Genomic DNA, 19,481 nt, shown 5'->3' on the forward strand with positions numbered 1-19,481 from the left:
TTTAACCATACGATATTTAAAACTCACTGACGTATGCATGATTTATTTCTTTACAAACCGTAGACGAAAGTATTCTCATAGTAAATATGTTATTAGTATAAGAATTACTGCAGAATAAAATATAACTTATACATAGACTTGTTTCTTTAATTCTAACGAACATTAAAATTAACTTATGAAACGGCTTAGATATTTTAAAATATATTTTTACTTATAAAATAAGAAACAAATAAAAAATATCTGTCGACATGAATATGTCCCACTCTACAGCACGTTTCAGTTTTATTATTACACATACGACCAGTTTCAATCCACCACGTGCAATTTGGTCCCCTCTTTTTTACCTATATATACACTCACACCCACAAAACCCACAAAATACTCTACGGTCAAAGCAACTAAAACAAACAAGCCATATACAGCAGTTCTCAAAAAGCAGAGAAGCAGAAATTTAAGAGAAAAAAGGAAAGGGAAATCGGAGTTAAAAGGAAATTAGAAGAGTGAGATTTGAAGGAAATGATCAAAGGCGTACTCAGAAATCAGCAGCAATTGGAATTACCAGCGGGATTTAGATTCCATCCAACGGATGACGAATTAGTTCAACACTATCTCTGCCGTAAATGCGCAGGACAGCCTATCTCTGTTTCAATTATAGCTGAAATTGATCTTTACAAGTTTGATCCTTGGCAATTACCTGGTAATTTTGTCCTCTCGTTTCTCTCCTTCTTTCAAATTTTAGGTATAAAAAAATAGAACAGATTAATGAGCTTTTTAGGAAGTGGGTCAAATTTAAGGTGAAAGTTGAGAGTGATTTTGTGGTTAGAAAAATTAGTTTGATGTTTTTTACTGCAATTATTATATTGTAAGTTGAGTGACCTTCTGTATAATTTATTATGTTTTTTTGGTAACCGATTATCTCTCTTGAAGAATTTCTAGTGGTTGTGATTTGTGAATAAAATAGTTTTCTTTCAAAATTTGTTCTGCAATTTTAAATATTTTAAAGGAAAATTCAGTTTTTACTGAATTATATTATGGTAGATTCAATTTCATGGTAGATTCACTATTTTTTTTTTTCGAACTGGTATGCATAAATTTTATTAACTATTCATAATTATACACATATTATTTATAGATTATACATATATTATATATCATTCGGCTATTATTTAGGTTAATTATTCTTTCCTAAACAAATTGTATTTGATAAATGCAGAGAAGGCTTTGCACGGCGAAAAGGAATGGTACTTTTTCTCACCAAGAGATAGAAAATATCCGAACGGTTCACGGCCGAACAGAGCGGCCGGAACCGGTTACTGGAAGGCAACCGGAGCTGATAAGCCAGTGGGAAAGCCCAAGACTTTAGGGATAAAAAAGGCGTTAGTGTTCTATGCAGGAAAAGCACCTAGAGGAATCAAAACCAATTGGATAATGCACGAATATCGACTCGCTAATGTGGACCGGTCTGCTGGCAAGAGCAATAACTTGAGGGTAAGCACTTTAGGACTAGAATTTAAATTTTATAGTTTCGAATCTAAAATTTTATTATTATAATCAAAATTTTCTTATTTGTACTCATTTAGCGAACTTTTTGCAGCTTGATGATTGGGTATTGTGTCGAATATACAACAAGAAGGGCACACTAGAGAAGTATTACAATGTGGATAACAAGGAGCATTTGGGCTTCGAAGAAGTTGAGGAAGAAGAGGAAAAACCAAAAATTTTACCATTTTCACAAAGTAATGAGTTGATAGCACGACTAGCACCAACGCCGATGCCATCGCGGCCACAATCGATGCCGGGGAGTGACTACTTTCACTTCGAAACGTCTGAGTCGATGACTCGAATGCATACAACAAACTCGAGCTCTGGGTCAGAATATGTTTTGTCGTCGTGTGACAAGGAGGTCCAAAGTGCTCCCAAATGGGACGATCTCGACAAGGCCCTTGATTTCCAGCTAAATTATTTGGACAACTTCCAATATGACCCTTTCGAGGCCCAAATGCAGCTGCAAAATTGCAACACTGATCAGTTCAATTCTTTCCAAGACATGTTCGTATACATGCAGAAACCTTATTATTCCGGTGCGAATCAGAATTAGTCAAAGCTCCGAATTTCAAATTTCTCCCTTACTAATTGTAATCATTGGATTTAACTGAATGTGATCCAAGGCCCTCCTCTTAGTTCTTTCAACTTTATTCTTTGGGGTAGGTCAACTTTTTATTTTGGGGGTTGGGGGTGGGGGAGGGATGGGGGTGGTGAAATATAGAAAATGCAAGTCAAATTTGGTGGGCTATAGCTCAAGTGAGCCTTGACAAGCATAGCCAGAGGACTATATAGAGGGCTTATCACTTATGGTAGGTACATGTAAAATAAATGAAAATTTGTTAATATCAAGTTATCATTCTTCAAATCCCAGAGATTACGATTTTTGCACAAGTTTATCTCAGATTACTAAGGGCAGTATGATAAAAAAAAACTAATTATATAGGAATATAACACATGTATTGTTATAAAGTGAACAATCAACACTTGAAATTTTATGTATGAGTTGCAATACCAAACATATGAATTTTTTTATGCGTGTATTCACATACAAAAAATTATGTGCTATTCTAATCCTCGTACTTCATATACTTTCAATTAACATAAATTAAACAAACTTTTAAAAGTTGTATGATGGATATGATCTCTTTATAATTAATCAGAAGTTTCGAATTCAAGATGAGAATAAAAAATATTAATAGACGGATCCAAATTAATTGAGACGAGAGAGTAGTATTGGAACTGAACGAAAATAAAAAAAAATAAAAAAAACATAAATTGGAATAGAGAGTTCTCATGTTGAACGGCCAAACAAATACGTAAGTTTCCACTTTCGACCCATTCTACACATATATTTATTTTTTAAATTAAACTCTTTTTGTTTCGATTATGTGGAGTGTTTGAATTTTGAATGTCAAAAAGTTATTTTTTTACCCTAGTTTTTTCAGACAACTTTTAAATATTTTTAAATTATTAACTATTACAAAGTTTTTGTAAATTCTATTTCGATTTTTTTTTAAAATTCTATATTCAAATATATGATGGAAGTTAAAAAGTTTGCCTTTAAAAGCAAAATAAAAAAAAAAATCATATAAATCGGGATCGATTTAGTAATAAAATAATGCACTTAGGCAATTGGTTCCTATTTTCGTGAGGATACGTTGTAATCTATCTCTGAGTCTATATTCTCCCGGAATATCTCGTAACATAGTTTTGTTCTTTTTCTTTGATCATAAGCAGTAAAACTGATTTTCGATTGGAAGAAATAATCACTTAGATCAGAATTGAGATATGGACTCTGCTGATTGGCGCACTCAACTTCTACCCGATTCTCGTCAAAGGATTGTCAACAACATGTAATTTCCCTTTTCCTTGTTTTTCTTTTTATCAATGATTTTGGATTCCGACTTATAGTGTTCCTTTGTGTTTATCTGTTTCTGAAAATGATCGTTTAGGCAGAAGTTTTGACAAGTCAACTCGGGGACTTGTTTTTGTTCTGCTTTCCAGTTTATGAAAACTCACTTGTCCAGGTGAATTGGAAGTGTATGCCATAGAATTTTCCAGTATTGGTAATCACTCAATGCCACTGCTTCTTTTCTTTAATCGAGGGTCTAACTGAAACAGCTTCTCCACCCTCCCAGGGTAGGGGTGAGGTCCGCCTCCTCACACCCCACTTATGGGAATCTATTGGGTTTGTTATTGTTGTTTGTAATCACTCAAGGAATTGGTTCAAGTGAAAAAACTAGTTTTTTTTATGACGGTGGTGTCCGGGCCAGGTTGGACTATTCCGTTGGATCCTAGCGGCACAAGTACTAGGGCTTAGGGAGATGAGAATAAATGACCTAGCATTTTTTACCTTCTGCAGGTATTTGAGCCTGAAACCTCATAGTTCTCCTTCCATTTCATTGATCACTGAGCCGCACCCTTGGGTTTAACTCTATAGTGGCTTATATTTTATTTTAGACAAGTCAAAAATTCTCTTTCAAAAAAGATATGTCAAAAATGACAGGTTGCAGCGCGAGTTATTAATTGGATGATAACTGAATAGAGGCGGATTCATGATTTGAACTTATGGGTTTGGAATTCTAGGACAGATTGCTACTTCAAGCGCTAAAAACTGGGTTTAAAATTTAATATTTGTTCAAATTTCTTGATTCTTAGCACATATATAGTTTGAGTCAAACCTACTGAGTTTAATTGAATCCATATATTACACTCTACTGAGTTAAACTGATATTGTTAAGGGAAAACAGGTTTTTGGCTTTCGAAGCAGGGTGTAATCTCAATTATATCTTATCTTTAAAAGGCATTTATATAGATTATGCTCTTTTGAACCCGTTAAGCTGAATTCTTGCTGATATGGCTGTGTAGAACCGAGACCTTAAAGAGGCATCTTTCTGTCACTAGGGAAGGAGGAGTTCAGGAGCTCAAGAAAATTGCAGCGGGGTTTGAGGAAAAGATCTATACTGCTGCTACAAGTCAAGTATGCAATCTAAACTTGCTTCTATTTGTTTGAATAATGCAATTGTTTTCGACCTGGTTGATGTTATTCTTGCTTGTATTAATGTGCATTTACATTTCAAGTAATTTTGACATGTTGTATGCATTTTTGAATTTTATCTCTAATTTATCATTTGTTGCAGCAAGATTATCTACGAAAAATATCTCTAAAGATGCTTACTATGGAGACAAAATCTCAAAATCCTATGACCAATTCGAGCAATGCTGCAAGTAGTGGTCAGAATGCCCATGACCCAGGTGAGGAATGAAAGTTCCTGTGCTGTATTTCACATTAACAAATCATTTGTCCAACAGGATTACTTAGTTATGATGTTGGAAAAGCCTGCTCTCTATGGCTACAAAGTGTAGAGGACAGTGTTCAGTCTCCCCTTTCTCGTCAATGTTCCTTTCTCACCACTGAAAATTCTCAGTTGCCGTCCGATTTCTGTACCTACCTTGACATTACAAGCCCCACCCTCTTCATCCCATCATTTACATCACCTTTGAAACATCATCTAAAGTTTTATTTTTTTCTGATCCTTTTTTTCTCTGAGGGGAAGAAAAACTTTTAGCTGCATAAAGAAGTGTCAGATTTAGCTGTCTAACGAAGAGGCTTTTGAAAGGAAATGCATATTTTGGGAGTGAAGGTACCGCCCCAGCTGGAGCTGCAGTCGGAGTTCTGGATGCCGCTGATTGGCGGATTCAACTTCTACCTGATTCTCGTCAAAGCATTGTCAACAAGATGTAATTTTCTTTTTCTTTTCTTGCAACTTGTACTTTTTTTTTTTCTTTTGTCAAGGATGTTGGATTTCGACTTTAGGTTTCCTTTGTGTTTATCAGCTTCTGAGAATAACCATTTAGGCAGAAGTTTGACAAGTCTCATGGATACCTGTTTTTCGTCTTTCCTTTAATGAAAACACACTTCTCTAAGTGAATTGAGTAATCCTATTATTGGGTGGATTAATTGGAAATTGATGCCCTAGATATTTCCAATTCTGGTAATCACTCAAGGAACTAGTCCGAGTGGAAAACCTACTTTAACTCTCTGTGGCTTACATATGTCGAAATGACAAGTAGCAGCGCAAGTTAATTGGATAATAATACTAACTAATATTGTCACGAGAAAACAGATCTTAGGCTTAATAAGGCTTTCACTGCAGGGCGTACTGTCAAAACATTTTCATCGTTAAAAATCGTCTTATCTAGATGTGCTCTTATCAACCCGTTAAGCTGAAGTTTTGCTGATATGACTGTATAGAACCGAGACCTTAAAGAGACATCTTTCTGTCACTAGACAAGAAGGAGTTCAGGAGCTTATGAAAATTGCTGTGGGGTTTGAGGAAAAGATCTATACTGCTGCTACAAGTCAGGTATGCAGCCTAAACTTGCTTCTATTTGTTTGAATAATGCAATTGTTTTCCACCTGGTTGACGTTATTCCTGCTTGTATTAATGTGCATTTACGTTTCAAGTCATTTGACATGTTGTATGCATTTTTGAATTTAACTTTAATTTATCTAATGTTGCAGCCAGATTATCAACGGAAAATATCTCTAAAGATGCTGACTATGGAGACAAAATCTCAAAATCCTATGACCAATTCGGCCAATGCTGCAAGTAGTGGTCAGAATGCCCATGACCCAGGTGAGCAATGAAAGTTCATGTGCTGTATTTCACATTAACAAATCATTTGTTTGACAGGACGCTTTGTATAAACCTAATGACTTAGTTATGATGTTGGAAAAGCTTGCTCTCTATGGCTACAAAGTGTACAGGAAAGTGTTCACTCTCCCCTCTCTCGCAATGTTCCTTTCTCCCCGCTGAAAATTCTCAGTTGCCCTCCGAATTCCATACCTACCTTGACATTACAAGCCCCACCCTCTGCCTCTCATCATTGACATCACCTTTGAACATCATCTAAGTTTTTTTTCTTCTGATTGTTTTATGTTCTGAGGGGAAGAAAAACGTTTATCTGCTTAAAGAAGTGTCAGATTTAGTTGTCTAACGAAGAAGCTTTTGAAATGAGATGCATATTTTGGGGAGTGAAGGTACCGCCCCAGCTGGAACTGCAGCCGGAGCTATGGACGCCGTGGATTGGCGGACTCAACTTCTACCTGATTCTCGTCAAAGGATTGTCAACAAGATGTAATTTTCTTTTTATTTTCTTGCAGCTTGTTCTTTTTTTTTTTTATGTCAAGGATTTTGGATTTCGACTTTAGGTTTCCTTTGTGTTTATCAGCTTCTGAGAATAACCATTTAGGCAGAAGTTTGACAAGTCTAATGGATACCTGTTTTTCGGCTTTCCTTTAATGAAAACACACTTCTCTAAGCGAATTGAGTAATCCTATTATTGGGTGGGTTAATTGGAAGTTGATGCCCTAGATATTTCCAATTCTGGTAATCACTCAAGGAACTAGTCCGAGTGGAAAACCTACTTTAACTCTCTGTGGCTTACATTTTGTTCTAGATATGTCGAAATGACAGGTAGCAATGCGAGTTAATTGGATAATAATACTGATTAATATTGTCACAAGAAAACAGGTCTTAGGCTTTTCACTGCAGGGCGTAATGTCAAAACATTTTCATTGTTAAAAAATATTTTATCTAGATTCTGCTCTTATCAACCCGTTAAGCTGATTTTTTGTTGATATGACTGTATAGAACCGAGACCTTAAAACGGCATCTTCCTGTCACTGGAGAAGAAGGAGTTCAGGAGCTCAAGAAAATTGCAGTGAGGTTTGAGGAAAAGATCTATACTGCTGCTATAAGTCAGGTATGCAGTGTAAACCTGCTTCTATTTGTTTGAATAATGCAATTGTTTTCCTCCTGGTTGACACTATTCCTGTTTGTATTAATGTGCATTTACGTTTCAAGTCATTTTAACTTGTATGCCACTTGTGGGATTATACTGGGTTGTTGTTGTTGTTGTTGTATGCATTTCTGAAGTTAGCTCAAATTTATCTTATATTGCAGCCAGATTATCTACGAAAAATATCTCTAAAGATGCTGACTATGGAGACAAAATCTCAACATCCTATGACCAATTCGACCAATGCTGCAAGTAGTGGTCAGAATGCCCTTGGCCCAGGTGAATAATCAAAGTTCATGTTCTATATATTTCACATTAGCAAGACGCCTTCTATAACCTAGTTACTTAGATCTGCTGTTGAAAAAGCTTGCTCTCTGCATCTACATAGTGTACAGGAAATTTAGATGCTTGAACCAATGTACTAGTCGTTTGCCATTGGAAATCCTAATTTGGAGAAGAGACAATGATATATTAATGCAAATGAGATATATGTCCAAATAAGCAGCCAAGTCAGCAGAAAATATAATATTTTAAGCCTTTTTCATCCCAGTTGGAGTTCCGTTAATGAGGAGGGTATTTTGCATTTCTTGGCTAACGGCGAGGGCAAGATTGGTCCTAAATTGAAACAGAGGGTAAAATTGCACAATATTGAATAGTTCAGGGGCAAATTTAACCATTTCCCGTTCTATTTATGTTTGAGCAAATAACATGCCCCTTATCTATAATATTTTAGGTGACTACTGTTAGTAAGTACTGATTTGTGCTCTAGGTCATAGTCCTAGCCCCTTAAAGTGTTGCTTATCTACTTTCTGACCATCCTTTTTTCTTTGTATTAGAAAATCCCAGACGAAAAAAGAACAAAAGAAAAGCAGATCATTTAAGACTCTATACAGTGTAGTCTGTTTGTCTAATAATAAAAACTTAGCTAGCTTTTGGCCATAGATTCCCAAATTTGTTTTGAAAAATCTGATTTGGATGAAGTTTGGTTTGAAGATGAAAATATGTTTGGACATCAGTTTTCAAAACATATTTCACTTTTGTTTTTGAAAAAACATGACTTATACCCACAAGTTCTAAAAACTATCACAAATACCCTACAATACCTTCATCAATAACATTCACTATATTATCGCAAGCCATAGTCCTGAACATAAATAATTTTGGTACAAAATTATCATTTTTATGATGAACTACATAATACACTATCACATGACCGAGAAGACGAAGCAACATTGTTACAAAATAATAAATGGTGGGCTCTTTTATAAAATACAAAAGTTTGGGGCAATTTTTAAATAATGTAATAGTAATATTTTGGGAGCTGGTTTTGGGATTTGGGTTTTGGGAATTTTCCAAAATATGGATAAAATTTATGAACAAACATGTATTTGCCAAAAAAAATCCAAATAAATTTTGGCAAAATCTATGGTCAAACGGGTCCTTAGTCAAAGTTCTCATTTGGGAATCAGTTTTCACAATGCAATGGTTTATGATTCTCGTACCTGTTAGTACTAGAATTGGATGCCCCTGCTAACAGTTTGATGTAGAATGTAATATTATTCATTTACACAGTATGCTAACTTTACCAGACAAAATACTAGTATTTGAGTATCTACCAAATAGTGAATGTCCGAGTATGTTTATATAGAATAGTTTTCCATCATATCAATGACCCTTGTGATATGTCTATAGAAGTGTAAAGTGCTCCAAAAACTTTCTAAGCGAAGCAAGTATTTGATAAACTAGTTTTCACGAATACCTTAATATGGTTAACCAACTCATAAAAGGTAAACAAACTTCAAAAAGATAAAGGGAAGCTTTAGAAACTCCCTTATAAAAGGAGAACAATGGAAACAAGAACCAAAGTATGAAAGGCAAAAAATATTAATCAGTTCTAATGTGTCTGAGGACAACAAAGCAAGTAAGATAAGTCAAACAATCCATAACTGTTGAAGATCACCATCTGTCCTAAATCTTGTCCTGCAAGTTGACACATATGCAGTAATCAAACATTCGGCAATCTTAAGTATGAAAACTAAGCTTCAAATTATGGAAACACATCCAATCACTTTCCAAATATCATTTCTTCAGGAAAGAATGAGTAGAGTACAAAGCAACTCCTATTGCGTACCTAAATCTTTTGTTCCCTCACTGGGACTTCAATTAACTTGTATCTTGATGCTATGATCAGCCGTATGAAATTCAAATTTTAAAAAGGATTAGAATAGATAGGATCTTTTCAGAGATAAGTTAGGGATAATCCATCAATAGCTCCGATTACTAATTCATACAGAAAAGGATAAGAATCAATAGTTATCCTATGAATTCGAGTTTTTATTCCAAGAACGCAAGGGCATGTTGCTTGAATAAGTAACTGCAGCGTTCTCTTTTGCTTCCTCAATAGATGTAAGCTTTGAAATGGACCAAATTCAGGATTTTAATCCTAAATGGGTTTATCTCGTGAATGTCCTTGATTTCGAGCTAAATTATACAATGGACGGTTTCCAAGATGACCCTTTTGGACCCCAAATGCAGCAGCAAAACTGCAACATTGACCCGTTCAATCCTTTCCTACCAAAATTGTGTAAATTATTGGATCTAATTAATTATGATCCTTGACTTCTTATTCGTTCTTTGGTGTATGTCAACTTTTTAGGTCATGGGGGTAGAGGCGAGAAGTAAAGTGGAGGATGGTTAGAAAATAGAAAAGTCAAGTCAAATATGGTGGGCTATAGCTCAAATTAGCCTCGACAAGCATAGCGAGAGTACTATATAGAAGGCTTGTGATAGAAAATTTGTTAATCTCAAGTTATCATTCTCGAAATCACATTGATTACAACTATTTGGCACAATTTAAAAGGAAAATAATCAAAATTAGCGGATATGTTTTAGACACTAGTCTTTGAGTATGCACGGTGTGGGATACATGTACAAAAAATCTAAAAAATCACATAAATATTAAAGAAAATAAAATAAAAAGTAAAAAAAAGTGTAAGTTTCTGTAAATGATTAACATTTATCCTATTTAGTTAAATGGATAACAATCTCTTGGGTCTCTCTAGTACAAGTATTTGCTTGTCATGAAGTTATATTTGTTGCTTAACTGCTATAGAGAATTGTATACTTCTGTTTGAATAAAGCAATTAGAAGAAAGTTGCGCCCATAAATTTCTATGTGATTTTTCGACAAGTGTGGGCTTATTGGTTTTGGCTTACTGCATTTTTGGAAGGAACTGTAATTATATTACATAGTTTAAATAAGTACAGGATTTTGTATAAGGCAAAATCTCAAATTGATTTTAAAATCCAAAATATTAGGGTTTCCTAGTACAAATAAAGAAAGATCTAATAAGCAAGATTTTAGTTGATTTCAAATTTCTAAATATTAGGAGAATAATTCTTCATAAAAATATTAGGAAAATATATTGAAATATATTTTTAAAAGGTAACAGAGTTGATCAACATTTCGTGTTGGTGCTTCGTGCTTTTTCTTTCTAATAGTTAAAATATAGATTTTTTGATTGTTTATAATAGATTAGATATAGATTCCTGCCAGGAAAGGGAAATTACTCAAGGAAGCATGAAGAGAAAGAGAGAAAACTCGGGAGATAATGTTGAAGAGCATAATGATCAAATTCTACCAACATTTACATGTGAAATATGCACTGAAGTTGTTCCAATAACCATGAAATTCAACAATTTCCATAGTTGCAATCATTCTTTTTGCTCAAAATGCATAGAGAGGCACGTCGAAGTGAAAATCCAACTAAGGATTGCTGATATACAGTGCCCGTATGTAGATTGTGGGAAACTTTTGGACCCTCTAGTATGTAGAACGATGATTCCCTTATCGATTTTCGAGGAGTGGTGTGACCTTCTCTGCAGGCAGGCTCATTTAGGATTCGAGAAATGTTACTGTCCTTATCAAGATTGTGGAGAAGTCATTGTTAAAGAGTGTGAAGATGTTGTTGGAAAATCGGAGTGTCCTAACTGCAGAAGATTGATTTGCTTTCAGTGTGGGCTTCCATGGAATGTCTGTGAAGAAAATGGATGTTCAAAGGTGAATGATACTTTGTTCAAAGAACTTGTGGAGCAAAAGCAATGGACTAAATGTCCTAGCTGTAATATGTATGTCGAACGAATTGCAGGCTGCAATCATATGCAATGCAGGTTCTCTCTCTCTCTCTCTCTCTCTCTCTCTCTCTCTCTCTCTCTCTCTCTCTCTCTCTCTCTCTCTCTCTCTCTCTTTTGTTACATATGGGTTTAACTTATACATTGATATAAAGAATTTTTGCACTATCGATAAATTTTAACCTGTTGTAGCAGGATATCTGCCTTATTTTTTGAATTATTAATCTCACTTATTATGGACAGCCACTTGTAGTATCTTTTAGATAACTTGATAGTAGAAAAAAACTCTTATACATCAGTTAAAAAGTAAATTCATTCACATAATTGTTTATCCTATGGCTGGCATGACGGTGAAATTACTCTATTATACACACATGTTTCTACCTACATATGACCACGATCAGTGTTCCTTTTCGAAACAACTAATAAGGGAGGAGACACTTTTCACATCCCTTCTCACTTAATTATCTAACATCTCAGCCACCTAATAATATGTCCATAATAAAATGTATGCTCTGTAATGAGTCTTCTTCCACTGTTTCGTGGAAATTCAACGATCACTCATAGTTATCACTTTGAAGTTGATAGTAGCTGGAATGATAATTTTGATGGGAGTGCCGGGGTGGCCAGGCAAACACAACCTCTTATCGATGAAAAGTTGAGGTTGGCAGTTTAAGTTGTTGCTTCCCCAACAACTCCCATCCCCCCACCCCCACCCCCCATGTGACCCACCCGAATCCAAATCTTTTTTTCCACTTATATGCATTGACAATCTAAAGAATGTAATTTAACGTCTTGTAATAGGTTGTATGTCTTATTTTTCAAGTTATTAATTCTAGTTATTATGAACAACTACATGCAATTATCTTTTTAGGCGATATGATAGTGGGAACAATTTTCTTACTGTCAATGTACAAAAGTTAAACCAAGGAAAAAAGTCCCATATGCTGTATGTTTTCAATTTCTTCCTTTAGTTTTACTCCTACATAGAAATCTGAATTACATAGATTGTTGAAACTACATATTTACTGGATGAAACAACTTGAATCCTCATTAAGCTTTTAAGGTTTCAGATGTGCAGATGAGTAACTCAGTAAATTTCTATTTGCAGATGCAATTTCTGTTTCTGCTACAAATGCGGGAAAAGCCCTACTGCTCAGAGGCGCTGGTGCAGGTGCAAATAAGATTGAAGATCCTCATTTTGCACTTGTTAGGTTCACCTTTTTTCATGATAAAAGGTTGTATATATAATAAAATAACTATAAATGGTTTGATTTATATACACTGACGTTGTTAAAAATAATTGCGATGTTGCCTGCTATTTATCTGCTTTATATGTTAAATGTTAAGGATCCACAAATCATAGATATATACATATAATTATCATGTAAATGACTTGGTATAGATGGTGCAATTATTTTCACTGTTCTTGAGCGGAGAGTCTTTCGGAAACAGTCTTCTACCTCCATAAGGTAGGGGTAAGGTCGTACACATTACCCTTCTCAGACCTCACAACTGAATTTGTTGTTGTTGACTTGGTAGTTTGATTATCTTTTTTGTTATGTCAGTGTATATATCAGTTAAACTCAAAATGGATTGGCAGTAACCTATACACATGAAGTGACATACATAAAAAATTTAACCTTGTTTGAAAATGCTTGTAGGAGTCGTTTGATTTAAGGGATGTGATGAAATGATCATGGTATATATTTTGGTATTGCCATGGTTTGTATTTTGAATCATGTATAGCTAATCTTGGTATAATTTAGAGCCCGTTTGGACATACAATTTTTTTCCTTTTTTCCAATTTTTTTTTTGAAACCAATGTTTGGTTATCCCATTCTTACCAAATTTTCCAATTTCAGTTGAAAATCCATTTTCAAATTTGAAAAACTGGTTCTGACCAGTTTTTCAATTGAAAATGGGAATTTGCTAGTTTTTAGTGTTACAATTTTACCCTGTATTTTTAAAATTTATAAAATAACCCCAGCAGTTGTTCATATTTATGTTGTTTTTGGCTTAAATTCCTTCTCTGTGTATTAGTAGAATTAGAAAATGTGATATTGATTTTGCATCTTCTGTGTATTGCAGTAAAGCAGAATATGATAACAGTTAAACAATAGTATTTTGATTATTTATTTCAAGTAGGATAATCAAATTGGGGTGGTTTTGATATTATTTATAAGTTGTGGGTATAAATCATGTTTTATGGTTTTGAAAAAAAAGACATCCAAATATGTTGCAAAAATTATAACCAAACGCAACTTCATCTTCAATTGAAATTTTAGTGAAATTCCAAATTCCAAAAAAAAAAATTGGAATGCATGTCCAAACGCCTACTTAATATACCAATTGGTGTTTTATTTTATACCTTATAACATGGAATAGTAATACATGGATTAAACACCAAAAGATAAAATTACCTGTAATCGCTCCCTGAAATCCATTATCAACACCCTTAATTTTATGAAGTTTAAAAACTATTTTAAACTTTACCCTATTACCCCATCTTTCGTATAAGAAACCAAACGTATAATTAATTAATTGTTGCATTACAATCCCACATTATAAAGTCCATGTATTACAAACGACCCCTTAGTAAAAATTATAGATTTCCTTTTGTCTTTTCAGATTTGCTTCGTTAGATTGCAGAACTTTACTGTTTGCTTTTGTCCAAACCTTCATTTTGTTAAGGAAAATATCATTCACTTTAATTAAATTAGAAGTAAAATAAACAAGTTGACTAAACCAGAACCAAATTCCGTCTAAGAGACTGAAAATCACATATATGATATTTGGAGATGAATTTTCTTTTATATATCGGGGAATAATAAAAAATGAGAAATTAAGTAGCTTTTAGTTTGTAATGCCAAATGTGAAGCTATTGATTGCACTGGAAATATGTAAAAGCAAAAGTATGTTCAATTTTGTGGGAAAGTTTTTAGATTATTTTATATCCTTTTACTTTAATTTTGGTACTTCCAATTGGAAGCTTTTAAATTTAATCAATTCTCAAGGCTGTTATTCTTGTCAGAAAAAAAAGATGGTACTCTTTGCTTGTGAGGGTCAGCCAAATTTAAGTTTGATGAAATTCAACTTTCGAGCAAAAGTTAAAATGTGTTGTTACATTTGACATGTGTTTTTGAATTCGTAAAATTTATTACTATTTTAAATAAGGTAATAATTGTCTTAGATTAATTACCTTTTAACTCTTGACGCATACAAGAAGAAAAATATATTTAAGGCCACAACAAATATCTACTTATCGTTAGCAAAACAACAAATACAAGAGGTCATATATACCGCTTGATTATTTTGTGGCTAGGCTTACGATATGTTTAAGTTACGACTAAATGTAAATTACATGCCACAAAAGTGGCTATAGTTTAAATAGGAGTAAATGAAAAGTGTTAGAAGAGACGTCAGACATTACATATTTTTAGCATAAACCAAAAAAACTTACGACCTACAACGTATCCCTTTTCTCAACTAATTCCTCGAAAAGCGCGCGAAAACAGTTGGAAAAAATTCTTCTCTTTGTTTTTCTTCCTTATTTTCTTTATATTTATATAGCAAAATTCGTTTTTGTCTTTCCCTTTTATAGTTTCTCTATTTCTCTATTCATATAAACAAATAATGTGATTTTGAGAATTGGTTCCTCTTTTTTTGATTTTCAATAGGGAAAGAGGTATTAATTAGATCAAAATTGAGATGGATGGGAATAACTGGAAGGCTCAGGCCCGGGCTCGGGCTCGGGCTCGAGGTGGTGGTGGTGGTGGTGAAGGTACCGCCCTATCAGCTCCCGCCGGCGGATTGAGATGTAATTTCCTTTATCGCTTGCAACTTGTACTTGTTTTTCTTTTGTCAATGATTTAATACTACTATATACTTTTGTTTATTTGTCTTGTAAATGTAAAAGACGTAGCCAAAGTTCTCATTTAGTAATTCCGAATCAGTTTTGGCAGAATTGTAGGTTTAATTGAAATTACAAAGCAAAATGGAATTTGTACTGGAAATCTAGTTCCACCTTCCATTTGAGAAAGAAGATACCCGTAGCATTCATTAAAATTTTAAAAAAAAATTCAATACAATAATATTGACGGCACAGAATCTAAGGAAGTGGCAAGTTGTTTGTGTTAGTTGGTGTTTCATGTACAAGGAAAGGGGGTGGGGGTGGGGTGAAGATGTCAATCATTTCCTTTAAAATTGTCTCGTCGCCTCGAGGTTATAGTGGGAAATTCTGATACGAGTTTTGGGCCTTGGAAGAGTATTAGTTAGTGGGCTCTCTTTTATGTGTAGTTACAGTTAGCCCAGAAATATAGTTATCATATTTACATATTAAGTCCGTTATTTCTTTTTATTTCTAGTCGGTATGAGAAGTTTGTTATGCCAGCTCAGCCACCTTCTCGTTATATACTTTGTAGCACAGCTCTAGGAGCATCATTGGGAGAGTTAATACAATTTCTGCTTTTGTTAGCTTCTTTTCTTCTCTGCACTTTGATTCTTTCTATCAGTGGTATCAGAGCACTTTCCTGCTCAGGGGTATTCTGCCATGGGAGGCGAGATGTTGGAGGTTCTGAATCGTCTTGACCGCATAGCTTTGCGACAAGACCAACTCGAATCAGTGCATGAGAGTATATTCCGTGAGTTGAAAAAAACTATTGGTAACAATCATATCATGGGTAAAGACAAGCAGCAAGCATCGCCGATGGGAGGGTCGAAGGAGCTCTATTCTCCGACCACCGGACCTGGGGGTTTGTTAGGTACTCACAATGCTTCTTCCCTACAACAATCCTCCAATATTAGTAATTCAATTCAACCTCCAGAAACTCTAGTTCAACAAACCTCAAAGCCAAATCTAGATCCCATTAATCTGTCGCCTTTAACCTTCCCATTTCCCAATTCCCAGACTTCATCTAATGCCATCTTAATTCACTCTCCCCAATTTGCCCAATCGTTCATTCCAGAGACCAACCCCTACCCAGATCCCTAGTTCTCAGCCAGTCTACAATCCAATCTCAGCTCCCATGCATAGTCCTTATTTTACCCACAAGCTACCACCATATACCTCACCCTTCCTGAACCCCTATTCTTCATACCCACAAAATCCGACCTATCAGTATAACCCAGTTCAATATAACCCATATTCATTGTATCAACCTAACCCCTCTCATCATTATTACCACTCAACTCCATATAACACTCTTCCACCTCTACCAAATAACCAGACCCTTACCAGATTGTCACGAATAGAGTTTTCGAAGTTTGATGGGAAGGGATTCCAAGGATGGTGGTATAAGGTGGAGCAATATTTTTCGTTAGATGAGGTCCCACCTCATCTAAAAGTCACTGTGGCATCTATACACTTTGATGATCTTGCGCTTCAGTGGCATCAAGCATATATGAGGAGTAAAGCACATCTTCCATTTCCTACTTGGGAGGAGTATCTCTTTGCTATGGCTGATCGATTTGGGGCAGAATATGATGATCCAATGACAGAACTGGTGAAACTGAAGCAAATAGGGGGTGTCAAGGAATTTCAAGAGGTGTTTGATAGAGCTATGACTAGGTTGAACTTGGATCCTAACCATGCTATAAGTATATTTTTGAATGGGTTGAAGCCAGAATTAGGGTATGCAGTCAGAATTCATAACCCCTTCTCTTTACCCCAGGCTTACCATTTGACGAGGTTGCAGGAATCCATATTTCTTAAGCAATCAAGAGCTATGAAGCATTCAGCTGTTTACACCAGTTCTACTGCTACAGCCAATCCCACTTATGTTCAAACTAAACCCATCACCTACCCAGAAATACATCTACCTAAGCCAGTAGATACCAAGGTAAGGAGGAGAAGATTGTCCCCTGCAGAGTTGAGTGAGAAAAGAGCTAAGGGTTTATGTTATGCCTGTGATGAGAAATTTGAACCAGGACATGTGTGTAAAGCCAAGGCACACTTGTTCTTGTTGGAACTAGAAGAGGAGAGTACATAAGGAATTATTATAGAGGATGTCTTGGAACCGGATGAATCAGCTGAGGCATGTGAAATATCCCTTCAAGCACTTAATGGCTCTAAGAAGTACAAAATCTTGAGGGTTACTGGTTATTGCCATAAAAGATAACTTAACATCCTAATTGATAGTGGGTATACACATAATTTCCTTGATTATGACTTGGTGGAGAGCATGGGGTGGCAGATTGATCAATGCCCACCCACGGAAGTTAGCTTAGCTGATGGCAATTCAATACAGGTTCACAAGGTCTGCAAGGGACTTGAATGGCTATTGCAAGGCAATGTGTTTAAAGCAGACTTCCTCTTATTACCATTAGGAAGTTGTGACATGGTATTGGGCATCCAATGGCTTAGTGACTTGGGAGATATTATGTTTAACTTCAAAAAATTAACTATGAAGTTTGAGTATCAAGGGAGATTGGTGGCATTACAGGGAATGGCACCACAGTTGAAGATGGTTGACTCGGAGTCCTTACAAAATATCAAAGGGGGAGATGTTCGGTTGTTTATGATTAAAGCAGTTCCAATGGAGAATGATAGTTCAAATGTGAAAGGGGAAACTTCTCAAACCCAAGAAACTGCAGAAATCCAAGCAGTTTTGTTGGAGCATGCAGAACTCTTTGGAGAGCCCCAGGAACTTCCTCCTTCCAGGGCATTGTTTGACCATAAGATACCATTGCAGGAGGGAGCCAAGGCTGTGAATAGCAGACCTTACAGGTATTCTCCATGCAAAAAGATGTTATAGAAAAAGTGGTAGCTGAACTACTGGATCAGGGGTTAATTCAACATAGTTGTAGCCCTTTTGCTTCCCTAGTGGTTTTGGTAGGGAAAAAGGATGGGAGTTGGAGGATGTGTGTGGATTATAGGGCATTAAACCAAATCACAATTAAGGATAAGTTTCCAATACCTATTATTGAGGAGCTGCTAAGTGAATTAGGCGATTCTCAAATTTATTCTAAGATTGATTTAAGGTCAGGGTACCATCAAATTAGGATGGCCCATAATGATATTCACAAAACAGCTTTTAGAACACATTCTGGTCATTTTGAGTATCTAGTCATGCCCTTTGGACTGACTAATGCCCCTTCTAGCTTTCAGAGTTTGATGAACCACATTTTCAGGGAGCAACTTAGAAAGTTCATCTTGGTTTTCTTTGGCGATATATTAGTTTACAGTAGAAGTGTGGAGGAAGATGTGCAACACCTCAGGGTAACTTTCACAATACTTAGGCAACATCAACTATATGCTAGGAATTCTAAGTGTGTATTTGCTGCGACAAATGTGGAATATTTGGGTCACTATATCTCGGCTGAAGGGGTTTCTACAGATCCCAAGAAAGTCAAGGTTGTGGCAGAGTGGCCACTACCCAGCAATATCAAACAATTAAGGGGATTCCTGGGGTTGGCTGGGTACTATAGGAGGTTTATCAGGGGTTATGGGGTGATAAGCAAAGCATTGACTGACCTCTTAAAGAAGGATAGTTTCAAATGGACTGAAAAGTCTACTCAAGCATTTGAAAGGTTGAAGAAGGCTCTTACCACAGCACGTGTGCTGGCTATGCTTGATTTTTCTATCACTTTTGTGGTGGAAACTGATGCTTGTGATGTGGGGATTGGTGCTGTCTTGATGCAAAATGGGAGGCCAATTGCCTACTTAAGTAAAGGGTTATCAGTTAGGCATCAGTCATTATCAGTATACGATAAAGAGCTACTGGCTTTGGTACTAGCAGTGACCAAGTGGAGTCAATATCTGATATGCAGACACTTCCTTGTTAGAACAGACCAAAAGGCTTTGAAATTTTTGTTGGAACAAAAATTACACACGGCGTCTCAGTTGAAATGGGTGACAAAGTTGATGCAGTTTGACTTCGAGATTGAATATAAAAAGGGGAAGGAAAACAAAGTTGCTGATGCCTTATCTAGACTACCTGTTGCTGAATTATCCGCTATAACTCTTTCCACAGTAAGGACTGAATTGTTGCATGATATTAT

At 35.5% G+C, this 19,481-nt stretch overlaps 2 protein-coding genes across 12 annotated transcripts in view; both read left to right on the forward strand.

Moving 5' to 3' along the window:
• Positions 1-381: 381 nt before the first annotated feature.
• On the forward strand, positions 382-2,410 carry LOC104109142 (protein ATAF2-like). Its single transcript, XM_009618363.4, has 3 exons — positions 382-697; positions 1,214-1,488; positions 1,595-2,410. Exons 1-3 carry the CDS (start codon positions 517-519, stop codon positions 2,096-2,098), a joined length of 960 nt encoding a protein of 319 aa, XP_009616658.1. The 5' UTR covers positions 382-516; the 3' UTR covers positions 2,099-2,410.
• A 750-nt stretch (positions 2,411-3,160) lies between these two features.
• LOC104109030 (mediator of RNA polymerase II transcription subunit 15a) overlaps positions 3,161-19,481 on the forward strand; it is a 70,385-nt gene continuing 54,064 nt past the window's right edge. For 2 of the 11 annotated variants that reach the window (XM_018775118.3, XM_018775105.3), the window contains exons 1-7: positions 3,161-3,398; positions 4,414-4,525; positions 4,686-4,800; positions 5,166-5,286; positions 5,801-5,912; positions 6,071-6,185; positions 6,590-6,686. In XM_018775118.3, the coding sequence (XP_018630634.1) occupies positions 3,334-3,398; positions 4,414-4,525; positions 4,686-4,800; positions 5,166-5,286; positions 5,801-5,912; positions 6,071-6,185; positions 6,590-6,686 (737 nt within the window). In that variant the 5' untranslated portion in view covers positions 3,161-3,333. Of the gene's footprint in view, positions 3,399-3,497; positions 3,696-4,413; positions 4,526-4,685; positions 4,801-5,164; positions 5,287-5,702; positions 5,913-6,070; positions 6,186-6,589; positions 6,687-19,481 lie in introns of those variants that run through there. The other 9 variants (XM_018775119.3, XM_018775122.3, XM_018775117.3 and 6 more) reach the window with 9 other exon arrangements.

This window comes from Nicotiana tomentosiformis, chromosome 4 (genome assembly GCF_000390325.3).
Source record: "Nicotiana tomentosiformis chromosome 4, ASM39032v3, whole genome shotgun sequence".
Classification (NCBI taxonomy): Eukaryota; Viridiplantae; Streptophyta; class Magnoliopsida; order Solanales; family Solanaceae; genus Nicotiana; species Nicotiana tomentosiformis.